Source organism: Falco punctatus (assembly GCF_963210335.1).
Source record: "Falco punctatus genome assembly, chromosome: Z".
NCBI classification, from domain to species: Eukaryota; Metazoa; Chordata; class Aves; order Falconiformes; family Falconidae; genus Falco; species Falco punctatus.
This window is the reverse complement of record NC_137586.1, coordinates 53069571-53086110: the sequence shown is the minus strand read 5'-3', so window position 1 is coordinate 53086110 and position 16540 is coordinate 53069571. Positions and strand designations below refer to the sequence as shown.

Genomic DNA, 16540 nt, shown 5'->3' with positions numbered 1-16540 from the left:
TTTCCAGACATTTCCCTTATGATTTCCAATGCTCCCTTCCAGCAGCAACTGCCTTGAATTGGAGTAAAATGCCCAGGAGCAAGTATTACCTTTTCTGATTCATGGACTGAGGCTGCCTTGACATTTCCATAGGATTGCTCTCTTTTCTCACTTTCTGTCTAATTCTCAGACTGCAAGTTGCCCAACTGAGCCACAAACAGGAAAGGAATGGCTATGTTCATGCAGGACCTTAACTGCTCCATTTGTAAGATTGAGGCTGCCCTAAACTGCTCTTGGATCCCAGTCCTCATCACCCCTCAGAGAAGGTGTCTGTACTCCGTCCCCCAGGTGTCCTAGGTGCTAGAAGCCCCACACTTGGCATGTGGGAAGCCTTGTGAGCAGGCAGCAATGACAACATAGCTGGTGAAAAAGGAGCCCAGAGAGATCTGCAGAAAGGGAAGCAGCATGGGATGAGCTATGAAACGGGGTAAAAGCAGAAGGGAAACAGGGCCCTGTGATGACCATGGTATCTTCGGGGATGCCACTGCTGCCAGTGAGAAGGGGATGAAGATGACTTCTCCATGGTCAGGATATGCCTTGGCTGCAGAAATACAGCAGAAGAGCTTTGTGTGAAGACAGCGACTTCAGTTAGCAAGAGCCAAATTAACACAGGAGTGGAGCCCTTCTTAGGGCACCAGTCAGTAATACAGGTCATTCAATGTTACAGTTGAATGACAGCTTGGACTGCAAATCCACTACTTCCTTTCCATAATGTGTGATGAGGGAGAGATGGAATACCAGCAAACCTTGACCGTCAGCCTCATCTAGCCACAAAGGAAGATCCCACAGCCTCTGGCCAGCACAGACGAGCTGAAAGAAGGCAGGAAGGAATGCTGGAATGATGCGGTGCTTCCCACATCAGAAAGGCTCCTGACAGCAACAGTCTAGCTGTAACCCTGGCTCTCTGGTTGCTAAGCTTGCAGCACGTAGCTTATAATTTCAGTCTTTGGGTGCAGGCTGGAACTGTTGTAGTAGACTTGCAAATGCTTTCTTTCCTCCCTGTGACAGACTGCAGCCTGCTTCTGTTTGTTTCCTCCACGCAGCAGTCTGCAGTTTCCCCACGCTGACCGAAACCAACAGCAGTGTGGCTCATTTCACCCACGGAGATAACTGGTATTGCAGAGGAATGGCTGTTTTGCTCCAGGACCGAAACTACCTCTTCACACAGCGTCACACAGGTTCTAGAAGATGTACCTGGCAGTCTAGAGATAGCTTACAGTCTCTAGCATCTAGGTGATGACCTCCCTGCAGAGAAGCGAGCATGCATCTCCAAGACACAGCTAGCAAAAAATGATTTAGCTACAAATAGAATGAAATGTGGCAAGACAAGGATAAATAAAGGGATAAGTAAGAATTCATCTACAAGAGTTAAGGAAAAGTGTGAACTGAAGGCAGAGCATCTGCATGACTGCCCTACAAGCAGTTGAGTTTATTGTGAAATAAAAGTGTCTACACTTATGATCAGTATGTCAGCAACAAATGGAGCTCAGTGTAGACAAGCCCTGTGACTCAACTGCTTCCTGCTGTAGCAGAATCACGGCCAGAGCATTGTTAGGAAACAGGCAGTTAGTATATATCTGCAAGGAGTTGCATTCCAAGTAAAAAACGCTCAACTTACCACCTATGTGGAAAAATGCAAAACAATAAGACCACCTCCAAAATTGCAGGAAATCAGAGGCAGGGGAAGAGGGGGAGAGAGAGAGAGGAGATACTTGTAGAAGTCTGACAAAAGTTACAGCTGTGTACACGTAACAACACACTAATGACTGCCAGTAGGATACCCCTCCAAAGTTACACACTGCAACAGCCAGGGTCATCCTAGCTTCAGATGTAAACCGTCAATAGCAGTGGTGGGTCAGAGCCAGATCGTTTACTCCAGTACCTAATGAAGACAGTAGGGCCCACTGAAGCACGGCAGGGAGCAACAGGAGATGCTGTCAGTCTGATGCAGAACCATTTAGTCTCCCTCCCTGGACTGCAAGGCCAGGCAGGTTGCAGAGCAGGTGCCCCAGGCGGCTCATCATTCTGGGGAGTGGGGTACCTGTGCAGTCTCAGGTATGCTCAAGAGAAATGGTGTATACTAAGAGGCGCACTGAGGCATGTTCCTGTACCTCTGCTCACCCTGTCATGCGAGTGACACACTCCTCAGTCAGGGAAGGCTCTGCCTTCAGATAAGAAAATTTTTTGCAACTCCCTTTCCCCTACTGCTTCTACAATTTTCAGATGAAGTCATTCAATTAATGGGAGATGGGCATCAAAACCCCTGGGGAAGCACACACAAGACTTGGCACCATTACCTGTACCCACTACAGAGCTGCACCCACAGGGGCTAAGCAGCCCTTGGAAACAAACCCAGGTACCTCCGCCTTCTACTGCACCACCCCTGCTGTGTAAGAGCTGCCAGATGGGGCTCTCCTGCAAGAGCTGTTGGCAGTGTAGTGCAGGGTCTCAGCCAGACAGAAGCCCCAAAGCCACCTGGCTGAAGCCACTGCAAGCTATCATGCCATGCTCCCTGTGTTTTCCTCTCTCCACCCTGGTGCCAGGAACCAGGAAGCCTCCAGTCAGCACGGGAATACCATGCATTGCAGGCATATTGCAGCATGGGTGCTGAAATAGACATCCTAGGGCTCCTGGCACTCTGTACTAGTGTGTCCTAAGAGACCTCAAACTGGAATACTACTTCCCCCAGGGCAGGCCGTGGGGAGAGATGTGCAGTGGTGAAACAAGAGGGCTCTCCCTCAGAGCCCCTGCACCCTTCCGCTCTCTTGGCTCTGGGTGCAACTGTCATTACCCTGGCTCAGCAGAACTCTGGTTCCACCAGATCTGCCCCCCTGCAAATGGATGCCTGCAAACATCACTTTCCCCATGTGACCTTCCCAGCACCTCTTCACCTCCCTTCTTTCTTCTGCCTTCCCAAATGTTTGTACATACTGGTAAGGGGAAGTCAATCCCAACCACAGCTTCCTGGCCAGGGCCAGCTGCTGTCACCAGGGAAAGATGAGAAGCACACCAGAAGTACAGGGGCCTGAGGACAAGAAGCATCCTCATACATTACGGCAAAGCCAGGCACAATGCCAGCTTACACATGACTGGCCTGGGCATGCTGGAAAGCCCTGCCCAGGACAACAACCTCCGAGCGCAGTCTTCTCACTGTTTGCTGTCTGCAGGGGTGCTTTAGGAACAGGCGACCAGCAAGGGGACTCTGCTGCCAGAACACACCCCACACCCCCACACCCTACACCCCGCTCCAAGCATAGTGTCGATGGGAGCAGTCTACACAAAGCTGTGCATACTCACGTGGCCATGGAGGTCTGTGTTCAACAGCATCATAGCACATGTGAGACAGTGAACTCCATCTGCAGAAAGAGACATAACCAGTCACATGCAGACCCAGGACTGGACCGTTAAAACCAGCCAAAACCAAGCCTCATAGCCTAAATGAGTCCGTTCCCTTAACGAGAATCTGTTTTATCAAGAAATACACATAATTAATGTGAGGTCATCCCACAGCTGTCAAGCCAAAACAGCCTTTCTTTCATCTTTTAATGCCTGTCAAAACTATCTTGCAGCACCCATGGATGAGGAAAACGAGACAGGAAACCACCCTGTCACCCTTTGCTTGCTAATACCACTACCACAGGCTGAATCCACTCACTCTTCTTCATTTATTTCAGGGCAGAAAGGGAAAAGTAAAATATACCCATTTGTGTGTGTAGAGTGGATACAACACAGTATCATGTTTTCCTCCTCCTCTGGCTCCCTCTTCATTCAGGACACAGACTAAATTTTGGAGAACTTGTCAGCTATTTACACTGCTTTGGCTTTGCACTGGGTAGAGTGCTGCGCCAATTTCTACTGTGATCCTTTACCAAAGGCCCTCAAAAATGAGCCAGAAGAGACAGATTGTATCTCTAGCTCCATCCCTGCAGTCATTGTGGCAGACTTCAGAAAGTCAGTGCAGACTGTCATTTGCAACAGTGGACACCAATTTCATCATCCTCATCTTCCAGGCACCCCTTTTAAACACCCTTTTAGAACCCTGGGTAACGTCTGCAGCACTCGCTTTAACCTAAATGCTTACTCAGGCTCAAAAATGGCAACATCCCTCCTGCACCATGGACTAGAGTAAGGCTATCACATCAACATGCAAGTCATTATTTCAGTCTGGACATAAGACACCTATTCTACCTGCCTGCTTGTGATGTCCTGAAATAAGAAAGGCATTACGAAAAGGACAGAGGTAGTATGGGAGCAGATTCTGTCTTACTGCTACCTATTCCCCTCCCCAGCATGCCTGCCAGTAAAGCCAAACAGGTCCAGCAAACTGGAAAACTACCACCTCCCTGCAATGGGCACAGGCCACAAAGCAAGCGCTAAGGAAGTGACAATACCTTCAAGCATAGCAGCTCCTTCTCACTTACACTTGAGACTAAAGCACAGCTTAGCCCCCGCTTATTTTCTTTCCTGTCTCTTCCTTTTCCCAGTGTGTTATCAGCCTGCGCTGCGATCCCAAGGCCACGTGCCTCTGCCGGCGTGGCTGGCTGAATGCAGCAGCTCTGCCAGCAGACAGTTTGTCCTCTTCTCCAGTGCCAGCTTTCACAGGTTTGATCTGTGCACTTGTTTGTTTCTCCCATCCATTTCCAAAATGACTGAAAATATTGGCAGGGAGGCAGCACTCTGAATGATCTTAGCTAGTCAAAATGAAACCATGCCAGGGTCTGGATACAGCACCCAAAATTCACCCCCACAACTGGCAAGAACTGGCATGCCTGCTGCCAGTGCATAAAGACACACAAGCACTGAATGGAGCACAGAAACCACACAGCTCCTCTTCCATGTGAGGTGAGACCGATTGTCATCCACGTGTAGCTAGAGTACAGGTACCCACACACAGAGGAAAGCCAGCAACACCAGAAACCACAACTGAGGACATTAAACATTCAAATCTGGAAATGCTGCAACTGAGGATTTACACTGAAGAAGGCTAAACACCTTTCCCGATGGGATAAATACAGATTTTTCTTTGCCTTACCACAATTACATGTGGAGAACATGAGGAGTTTCAATACTCACCACAGGCAGTCTCTAAAGTGTGGCACAGCAACTACACACCTTCAGTTCCCAGGCACACACCATACATGCTGTTGAAGGTGAGAATGAAGGAAGAGGGAGCTAACCAAAGACCTTCCTATCAGGAACAAAGTTACCTTGAGAAGAAATGGTGTTTGGGTTGCACTGGTAGTATCTGCTGGAGAAGTGGATTAAAACTCTCTCTCGTTCCTGAGTTTCTCCGATCAGTGAAAAGGCTTTAAAGAAGCTCCTGAAAGAAGAGCACAAAAAAAGGTGAAATTAAAGTAATAAATCTCTTTTTGCCTCACACAGCACACAGAGCAAAGCACACTTCACAGCAAGAAGTATGTAAGTGCACAGCAGACACCTGAAGCATTTCTAGGAAAATGGGCTATTATCCCATATGCAGTTAATCCCAACATTATAGTAAATGAAGCAGGAGTTAAATTACCAGTGGTCTCAGCCATGGAACATACAAACTAATAAGCAATTACACCATTTGAAAGAACTGTTCTTATTTTTAGTACTTGTCTTTTGTTTGGGAAAGGAACTGAAGCAGGTGTTGTTTATGCAAGACAGACATCCAGGGCATTCTCTGTCCTTTTCTAATTGTCTGTCACTCCTGCACTTTTTAACTTTAGACTCATTAGTATTCCCATCCAAATCAGAGGAGCTACTCCAGGTGGTGAAGTCAAGCAGGTGCACTGCAGACTCAGAGCCTACACCAAATGTGCAGTCCTCCTTCTGGCAGGTCATCTAGCTGCGTGGCCAGGACCAAACCAGTCACCTTGCAGAAGACACTGTTAATACCTGACCCGCAGAAAACATCTGGGGAAGAGGGCCCAAGAGTTGCACCATGTTCCACTGCGCTTTAACAGCAGGAGGAGCAATCTGGCCCTCTTGGGTTCCTGCTCAAGACATTCCAGGGCACAGGGCTGGTGCACACCTAGCAAGGCTGTGCAAGGCAGTGGGACAGCACACACATCTTCCAGTCATCATCCGACACTTAATGACCCCGCCTTTTAACCATGTCACTATTCTTCCTGGTAGAAAAACTTGCCTCGCAGCGAAAGAAGAGCTTCTGCACTTTCCAGCATCCCCACATCCTGGAGCCAAGAGATGACCTCAGCAGTATCAGCCTACACTAATTTGTCAGGATGCTTCTAAGAAAAGCCTGAAAACACAAACCTTCTATGTCCAAAGCAAGACAGCATACAAAATTATTGCCTAATAGACAATTTTAAAATATCCCATGAGACTGAAACCAACACCAGATCTGAATGGAATATGTTGCTGGAACATTCACGTCTGTCTAGTCTGCTGGAATAAACATTAATTTTTTTCTCTTTGAGATAAGTTCAGAGATGGGCTATACTTGCAATGACCTTGCATCTATACAGATTGTGATCTGCCTGGTAGTAACTTAATTTCACATATCATGTATTGCAAATAACACAATTCACAAGTAGATACAACCGAGTCTTCGCAGGGCTGCTCTTTCCTTCTTACCTCATGCCCCCATGGGATGTTTTGACAACTAGCCATCTTTCCTGCTCCTCTGTCTTGGGCTGTTTCCAGTGACCCCCGCTCCGCCCACACCGGGCACCACCAACCTACACCCTTTCCTCCTCTTCAGCACCTTTACACCCGTGGAAGCTGCCTCAGAGAGGCAACTGATGGAACAACATTTGGTAAATAAACAAGGCAGGTTCCTCTCTCTCAGACCACAGTGCTGCAGCCAAGGGCCACAGGCACAAGTTTCTGCCCATGAGGACCAGGATGGACTCTGAGATAGGTTGGAGCAGTGGTCCCACCTCCTTCCCGCCTGCAGCCCTATGGTCGATGCAAGACATGCACTTGGAAGATGAATGGGCAATGCAGGTCCAGGGTGTGGACAACAACAGAAGAACCCTCCCCATGTCCCAGGCTCGCCACTGACAGTGATACTGCACAATGGCCTCCCGCAGCCTGGGCGTAGTGCAGATCTGATCTGCCACCACCAACTCTAAAATGCTTAACAAACCACAACTTGTCAGTGAGCCAGCAGCAACAGGATGGTTGCCTCTCACTCTCTGCAAGCATGAGGCAGCACACCTCGGGCCCCCAGGCTTCGGGACACTGCTCTGTCCTCGGCCTCTGTTGCATGCTCAGGGCATGCAGCTGGCAGTCACTGCAGCTACTCCTGAAAGCTCAGCAAACCCCTGGCATGTCTGAGTCCCACAGAAGCCAGGGCATATTTTAGAGAAGGTCATGACTATTAATATTAACAGGAGATCTACCGGGAGCAGAGACCTCCTAAATATGTGCCACAAAGCAATTAGGTGTTGGATTTCACAATTTAAAAGACAGGTATATTTAGCATCATGCTTCAGGGCTGCTAAAACCTGGATCAAGCAGCAGACCTCCCACCACCCCAGCTGCTCCCGCCCTGCACAGAGCGGGTGCTCAGGCTCAGCCCCACTCCCTGTGCCACAGGAGTGGGTGGTTCGCTCTTCTGCGGGCACATTTCCCTTCTACCACTTTCGCCGGGCAGGGATTTGGGATTTCCTTGGGGTCTGCCACAGTTTCCTGGAGTCATTCCCCTGGAAATGCATTTGCAAGGGGACTGGCAAGTGCCTGCAGACCTCCTGGTTTAGTAACACAAGAAAGAAAACAACAACCCACTTGAGTAACCTCAGCTAGGTGATTTAAACTCACTTTAAATCCCTCAACATCAGCAACCACTGCTACACAAACCTGGTGTTTTGCCTTCTAAAACAAAAACATACTGAAAACAGACATTGTTGAGGACTCATTCCAGTGTAAAAAGGAAAGAAAATTGAAGGGCTGGGTTTTAAAACACCCATGCTGGCAGCTACCAAACTCTCCACAGCATTTTCCATGTAGAAGCTTTTGCTGTTCTGCACATTTTTGGGTGCCTCAGAGTGACACAGTGAGGGGGGGGGCTGCTGAGCCACAGCAAACCCTGGCCCTGGCTTTGTGTGCTGCAGCAGGCAGAGCAAGCTCCAAAAGGCACTACCCAAAAAGTCTGTGCAGCTCACCTGTGAGCAACACCTTCATTCCCCAGCAGCACCTGCCAGACTACAAGTCTCCCGTTTATCAAGTGACCAGCCATTTTTCTCCACCTCCTCTGCACCTCCTCTAAGCAGGTCCACCCACAGACCGCCCTTTCCAGGAAAGGCCACCACTCCAGCAGCACTCTGGAGTACGGCAGCACACCAAGACAAATGAGAGAAAAGTTCCATTACAAAAACACGTCACACCCCTCTCTTCACCTTCTTAATCCCCTACAGGGCCACCGTTTCAATTGGAACAATGCAGCAAACAGCACTGTTACAGAACAAGAACATAAGGTCTGCAAATGGGCACGTACCTGAGTGAGTAGTCCAGCGTCATGCCTGTGAAGTCAAAAAACTTAAGGTATTCTTCGGCCACAAGCTTGCTGAATTCGTTGCTTTGAACAAACACATAAGTAAAGGTTATCATTTGAGGGTGAGCCCCTCCAGAACCAGCAAGAAGAAGAACAAGGTGGCGACCAAAGGCCTCATATCAGCACCTACTTTTTACCCAAATGCTTTGCCACATCAGAGCGTTTGAATCGGTCCAGATGGTAGAGGCGCTTAGCCAGGCGCCTGGCTGCTTCCAAATTGCTGCTGCTGCTGCCATTGCTAAGATCGTGGCCAAGGGCTCCGGTAGCACCTTTCTCCTGAAGTTCATTGCTCCCCATGGCAGCACTGGAGTCTAACACCATATTCTGCAGGTCAGCATTGCTATGAGATGGAAAAAATATGGAAAGAAGAAAAATAAGATGACATTACAGTTTCAAGAAGGATTTAATTCCACTTAGAATAGAAGCCAATTAATGGAACAGAGGCAAGATTACACAATACAGCTAATTCCACTTAATTGAAGGAGCTGTGTAGAACAAGGACACTTATTTAGCAGCCATCAGAGGTTAAGTGAGTTAAACATGGAGACCCAGATTTGGACTTTCCAGCCCAAAAACACATTCTGCCCTGCACTCACCTTCTGAGCATGCTGAGTGTCCACAACGTGTGCTCACTTCACAGACAGTTGTTTCCTATTATCAGCCTACAAGTACACCTGACAACACTGGCTCCTCATTTGCTTCTTGCACTAGTATTTTTTAACCCGGTCACTTGCTTGTCTTGAAGGGGTCCCTGTAAAAGTAGGCCATTAGCCATTTTCCAGGGGAAAATGCTGCAAGCAAGCCAGGGTGTTCGGTAGCTCCAAGCTGACTCAGCACAAGTCCCTTCCTCATTCTTCCCCAGTTGTCCTGGAAACAATAAAACTCCCCAAATCTAAAATAACATGTGCAGAATTCTCAGCAGCTTCCGTGCTGCCCATGAGCAGCGGGCATCCCATAGGGAGACATCACTAGAAAAAGCAGGACTTAGAGCATGGAACCTAGTTTGGGGGACAAGAGAGAGACACAAGCCACCCAGCCAGCCTGGAGAACTGTTTGCTTTCCTCCTGCTCCCTTGCAAGCAATAATTTCCCTCACTGGCTGCGCAAAGTCAGGATGGTTCAGCACGGCAGTCCCAGGGCACTTTACATAAATCATGCATTTATAGATTCCTCCCACTTCTAGTACAGTAGGAAAGCTGTGGCTGAGCTGTGCGCCTGCTTTGCTTCTCCCCTCAAAGAGGCAAGAGCCCTCCCCACCAGAAACCACACATCCACATACACACCCCGGCACACAGGCATGCTTTCAACTTTGGAAAAGTTTTTTCCCTGACATTGGCATGAAAATTCTTGCAAAATCTCAGCTTTCTCTCTGTGTGTGCATGCATGACAGCATTTCTATTTAAAAAAATACTACACATAAATTTCTTCCACTAAATCCTCATTTACACAGGGGTAATGAATGATCAGCAGGGGTCATGCACAGGGCAGATATGAGTGGAATGAGTTAAAGATGATTTTAAACACAACAGTTCAACATTCCACAGTTTCATACACCACTGTAATCTTCAGGCTTGACAAGCCAGGATTTCACTGCGCTCCAGTAACAATTATCTAGCCATCTACTGAAATGTCTGCTAGCCACTTATTAACCCTTAAAGATGAGCTTTTCATCTAATGTGAGCTTAAATAAAAATCTTTGCTATTCTGCATGCCTCCTTCCACACAAATCATCCCATGCAGAATATCCCATCCCATCATGCGCCCTACCTCGCTTCCCATGCAGAGTTTAGTTTAAGAGGTGTGCAGTGCTCCTGCAGGAAGGAGACTGGCCCATTCCATCTGCTTCCGTCTTCGTAGTGCTGCTAGAATATCAAAAGTATCCACATCCACACTGTGGGTACAACTTTTTTTTATCAATTATATGGGGAGAACAGACATCTAACCTGTTCCTACAAGTACTGGGGATTTGATTTTGCATTTATTTTAGTGTAAATAAAGAGGTGTGATAACCAAAGGGAGTCTCTGCCCTCTAGTAAGGGAATTAATGCTGTAAATACAATTCCAACAGCATTAACATCACTGACCGCCAGACACCCTAGAAAACAAAAAAAGCCCCTCTTGATACCAGTGGGAAATACCTTCTCAGCCCTTTCCAAAAGCACTAGCCAACGTCCAAAATTCTCTAAATTTGGTCTGCTCCAAACTTGTGAAGAAAGCAAATTCCAGAGTTCTTTGACACATGCCTGTCCACTCAAATTAGACAAAACTGGTTTCAAACTCCCAGCTCTGACAATTGACAAGAGTGAAGGACAACCAGGTGAGCTAACATCTACAGAGCTTTCCACAAATGCTGCTTCAAAAGCCATGCCAACTTGCAGAGCCTCACTCGTAAATCACAGCCCCGTTTCACCACTGCTCTTTATTAAAGGCAATATTTATAGCCCTGAAAGATGGCCAAAGCTGACAAGAAACATCTGCACCCTGCTAGGAACCAGTGCACTACGAGAGTCAATGTTACCACAAACCACCATAAGTTTAGAAAGAAAGGAAGTGACAGCATCTGCCACTTAGTGAAATAAATGGTACGGCAACTCCCAGCTTCAGTCTTCCTCTTGGAGCAGTGGCTGGGATGTGAAGGAGGAACACCCAGCAAGGAGAGCATGCTCCTTCCCCTGCTTGCCAAAGCTAGCCGACAGGGCTGTGTAAGAAAACTTATCTTCCAACCTCCTGAAGCTTTCATCCTGACGAGGGGTCCCCATACAGGTATCAGGTCAAAGAATAAGGCATGCTTCCTTCAGTCACTCCAACAGTCGGTTAGCTTATTACCTACTAAGTACAAGAAGGCAATCAAATCAACAATATAGGCTGTCTGTAACATTCTTGTTCAGGGAAAATGCCAGATTTTTAACATTAAAGTAAGAGTTCGGTTCTCAAGTTTTTTAGGCAGAGGGAAGACGCAGTGCCCACACCACTGAAGGCTCAGGAAATGGAGACACCCTACACACGACTACTGCAAGCTGCCTTCTGGACAGGTCATTTTAGCAGGGTCCAGAGGGTGTTACTCAAGGCTGACACCTCTTTTACCTCCAAGACTCTCTTGGGTGCACCATTTTCCTTCCATGCCTCAGTTTCCCCAGCTGCTGAACACAGATAGTAAAACTTGCCTCCCTCTGTAAAGTGCTTATAATGGATTCTAATCAAGGGCTAGGAGCAACCAAGGCTGCAAACAGGTCTGTCTTCTGCTGTCTACAGTTTCTACGCATGAAGAGTCCACAGCAGCATTACCAGCTAAACAGAGCCAAGGCAGGACTTCATGATGCAAAGCAAGCCTGGACATAGATCTCTCATGCAGCTTTATTCTTTATCACATAAAAATGAGCAACCTCTACTGACAAAAGCAGGCTGAAAATGTAATAGATTACGTTCCCCCTAGTCCTGGATTCAGGGCCAAAAAAGACTGTAATGCTACTATTGGTAATTGTCTGTACAGCAACGGCTGCTGATTTTCATCTGGAGATTGATCTCTGCTATCAGAAAACACAAAAAACAGAAGCTACAAAATCCAGACCCCTTTGGTCTCACAGTGCATGAGCTGTGGCCAGAAACCAGGTCTTCAGAACTTCTTGTTTCTGTCCCAGCAACGCACTCCTGATACATCCTCCCTCCTTCATCTGCCAAAGCAGGTTCACAGTGAATGCACAGAGGCTGTGACCACCACATCCAGCAGAAATTACAGCAATTTGATAAACAGCTGCTATGGAAAATTCAGTAGCTTCTAACAGCAGCAGCTGCCCCTCCATGCTCACAGATTAAACACAGGCAGACTGTAACATCTGTGAAGACAGATTCCTGTAACACACCATCACACCTAGGCAGAGTCTGAAACATTTTATACGGTTTTCTTCACTTGTCCCATTATCAACCAAGTCTACAGTGACTTAGCTGCCAATGCCCAGGTATCTCAATTGTGTCACACTCTACACTTAGCACACTTGATCCATTTAAGAATATTCTGGATTCACTTATTCCCTTTACTATCCATTCTGGGTTTCACCAGAACAGAAATCCTCCACAGCAGTGAACAGTGGGGGAATGGCTGCAACTTCCACAGAAAAACAGAGCAATGCCAGCAACAAAATGGTAAGGAAACACAAACCTCGTATCTCAGTGGTCCACTCTCTGTCTACTAGGCTGCAACTGGAAACCTCAACATTACCTGCAGTTTCAGGTGCCTTAAAACCTTGGGATATTCTTCATATTTTAGCAAATCCATGGGGGAAAAAATTCTGTTTTGTCCCAGGGAAGAAAAGCACGTTAGCATTTTGCTGTATGGGAGAAGAGCTCAGATCCAACACAGAGCAACTGCTCCAGCTGCTAACAAGACGATATTCAGAGTTGACACTGAGTGGCAGGGTGTGACAACTCAGCCTAAGCAATGCCCTCAACCTAGCCAGATTGCCACTGCCTGCAGCTCTTGCCGGATCGAAGGCAGCCTATGCTGTGTGGCACACTGTCTCCCCTGGATGCACATGGCTCCCCTGCCCGAGGAACACTCATCTATGCAGTGTGCACATCTGGAGGGAATGTGCTGGGTGCACCAATTTCAGAGGTTGCTTGGATGAGACAGGGCTCCGACCTTCCCAGGTCATTTTGGAAAGAGAGGAAGAGAAAACAGGAGGAAAATCAATGTTTTCTCTCAAAAAAATTGGCACATCTTTAACATCAGCTTTACTTCAAAGCAGGCTAAGTCAGGCATTTGCCAGCAAAGTCCATCAGAGCAAAACACAGCCACGATTAACAATAAGGAAGGGTGGAGAGGCGTTCTGGCACGCTGAAGCTAGGGCCAGAACAAATGTTGTTTTCAGCAGGGGTACAGCATCCACCGAGGAGCCACGCTGGAGATGATAATCACCCTGCGCAGCACTGTGCTGATCCTGTTGTTCTAAACACCTTCAGTCCAAGCCGCCTTCTCCTCCTGGTTGCAAAACAGAGGACACCACCCCCTCTCAGTCATAGCCATCAACTCTGGCTGTGAAAAGCATGCTCTGTTTCTAATTCAACAGCCCCTCAAGCAGCAGCTCTCACCTCACAACGTGGCAGGGACATCAGAAACGCAGCAGCACTGGGATGCCCCTGACAACCAGCCTAGACTGTGGGGGGAGCGAACTTCCCTCTACAAAAAAGTCCTGCCCTCAGGAAACGAACCAGTGCCCTATACCCCTTCGGAGAGGTGTGTATGCTCTGCCAGTGATACCCTTCCACATCTCAGAGCTGATCAGAAATGAGCAGTGGCACAGGCTGGATTTTGTTTCAAGGCAGCTGAAAAGCCGTGCTTGAGCTGCCCGGCTCTGAAAGGAGTAGCCCCACCGGAGAAAGGGAAGGAATCCCGGCAGCAGTGGGACGTAATGAGTCAGTTCCTGCTAGAAATGACTGACCACACAGACAGGCTGGGAACAGCTCTGCTGCACATTTGCTACAGCTCTGAACCGGCTTCTTCGGGGCCAGAAGAGAGCAAGCACAAAATCACATCAAGCAACAATTTACGTTGCCAGTTACCTCCTGCTCCAGGGCTCTTCCAAGATACAACTGTAGGAATGGGGGAAAAATAATAAAAATAAAAATAATGCCCTTTCCTAGCAGATGACTCACTGTGCTATTTTACTCCGAATGGTTTAATCAGCTTTGAAGTCCTACGTATGGATTCTCTTCAAAGACACACTTTGAAGTAGATCCCTCTTTGAGGACTGACACAGCTGCACTTTGCTGCAGCTCGATTCAGTGGGTGTCTCACAAGCACAGCATCAGCCAGGACACATGAAGGGAGGACAGCTTCTACAAACCAGAGCACCAATGGAGGATCCATTAAAAAGTACCTCAGCCTTGTCAGGTCACACAGAAAGGAGCAAAGTAAAAAAACAAACAAACAAGCCCTGTAATCTCTTGTTGGTTATCAATAAAATGCACATGCAAAGTCATTTGCAGGGGCTGAATGCATGCTGCTGCTTAAAAATAACCTCTTGCTCCCCGTAATTGTCCACATTTTTCTTTGATGAAAAGAATGCCCACTAGGGAGCTAACAGCTAAAGTGTTTAGAAAATGCCATTTCTGGTAGGCTTGCATTACAGCAAATGCAAATGCTATCATTACGGGATCACAGCATTAGGACAAGAAGTCCAGCCACATGCAGGGACAGGACTGCAGCCCTTCCAAGAGACAGTGTGTCCTTTATCACACAGATATGCTGGCCCACTGCCACCTGAAGTACAAATGTTTTGCTAAAAATACTTCAGGTTTGATTCCCTTTCGACCTCAGGCTCCTTACACTGCTGCGGCAGGGGTCAGCAACTGCAAAGGGACTCTCACCACATTAATTAATGTCCCTATGCCTGGAAAGCGACAACCTGGCGCTCGCCACAGAGGGTGTCCAAGGGTTCCCCCAAAAATGGGTCTTTCTGACAGATGCACTGATGTGTAGACTGGTCTCCTGGACACATCAGGATAGTCCCACACTCAGGATATGGCCCATCTGCCCCCAGACATGAGCAAACAGACCTAAAGAATGTGCTGCACACCCATGACTTTGCTCAGAAAACATTCAGCCCCTAAGTTTTTGGGAGCCCCTGGGATCTCTCCCCTGAGCTCAACACATCCCCCCTGTCCCCTTCGCTATGCTGTGGGTGCCAAGAGCCAGCCCTGGGCTCAGCACCAACATAACATTTCCCCACAAGGCTCCTGCTGGGTCCTCCAGGACAGGAGCAGAAGTGGGAAGCCATCGGAGTACTTCCCCCTCGCCAGGGCTCAGTTTAACTCTTTGGAGACTGGCCCAGGGAGAGTGATTAATGGAGCACCTGGTCCAGCCGGTCCTCCCTGGCAGGCAGCAAAACAGATGCATAAAAATACCGGTGTTCATGCCTTTTGGTGAAGGCTTCCCTGCAGATGTGTGGATGGAGTGTGTAAGCGCTGGCGGTAGTATTGCACAGGAGCTCTATGTTGCAACCATGTAGCAAAACGAACCTCCTGTCCTCAAAAAGAACAGTTAATAATAATAAAAGACATATTTCCTCAATAAAGCAAAAAGAACCACCAACCAACCTGCAGCTCACCTAGCTGTGCTAGCAAGGAGTCTGCAGGCTGTGTGCCCTGTTCTTCTCCCCCATTGCTCCCACATGCCATCCAAAACTATACATGCCTTTACGCTGCGCTGCCAGCCGCCAGGCTCTGCCTCCCTCTATCCCAAGAGACGGATGGATGGAAGGAGAGTTAACCAGCAATAACGCAGAGGGGGGCTTGGCTGGCAGCCAGTTGGAGACAGCAGGCTGTACCTCAGGACTGACTTGGAGCTGGGCAGAAACACCTTGGTTTCAGTGAATGAAGGCTTCCTGACCTAAGCGGCTTTGACTTTAATGGAAATATGCCAACAGATGCCAGCTTAGAAGCTGAGCTGCTGACAGCTTTATACTGAGGCGCTTCATGCAGAGAACTGATCAGCTGCTTCACTTTTTTTTTTTCTTTTTTTTTATTATTATTATTATTTTATTTTCTGTCTCTGTCAGCCCCTGGACTTTTTTGTTTTGTTTGTTTTATTTTCAGAGGAGGCTGGGAACTGAGGAGGTGAAAAGCCAGCAGCCCTTTTTTCTCTAAAACAACAGTTTCTTTAGGAACTACTAGTAGTTTTACAGACTTTCAGTAAACAGGCATTGCAAGCACCTTATTAGCCAGAGCAAAGGCAAACTCCCACGTTGTTATTTCCAGAGCCTTGATAAAGTGATGCCACCTTCCTGCAGGGAATACCACAGTGATCAGTGTGGCTTAACATTTCTGAAGTTAACTAAGCTGTGCAATAATGGGGCAAACCCTCAGCGGCCAAACTGCCACCGGGCTCAGAAATTTACCCCTACGGATTGTGCCACTTCATCTCTACCTGGATTTAAGATACCTATACCAGCACATTGTGCTTACTCAACAACTGACAGATGCAGTAGCCCATGTGCAGGCAAATGGG

The 16540-nt window shown here is 47.8% G+C and overlaps 1 protein-coding gene across 3 annotated transcripts in view; it reads right to left on the bottom strand.

The window, feature by feature from the left end:
- Positions 1-16540, bottom strand: part of PSD3 (pleckstrin and Sec7 domain containing 3) — a 126379-nt gene that overhangs the window by 75802 nt on the left and 34037 nt on the right. For all 3 annotated transcript variants that reach the window (XR_013924908.1, XM_080372375.1, XM_080372376.1), the window contains exons 5-8: positions 8670-8879; positions 8483-8563; positions 5247-5359; positions 3337-3395 (exon numbers count right to left, since the gene is read on the bottom strand). Coding sequence is in view for 2 of the 3 variants with exons in the window: in XM_080372375.1 (XP_080228501.1) it covers positions 3337-3395; positions 5247-5359; positions 8483-8563; positions 8670-8879 (463 nt within the window). In the remaining variant the exon portion in view is untranslated. The remainder of the gene's footprint in view (positions 1-3336; positions 3396-5246; positions 5360-8482; positions 8564-8669; positions 8880-16540) is intronic.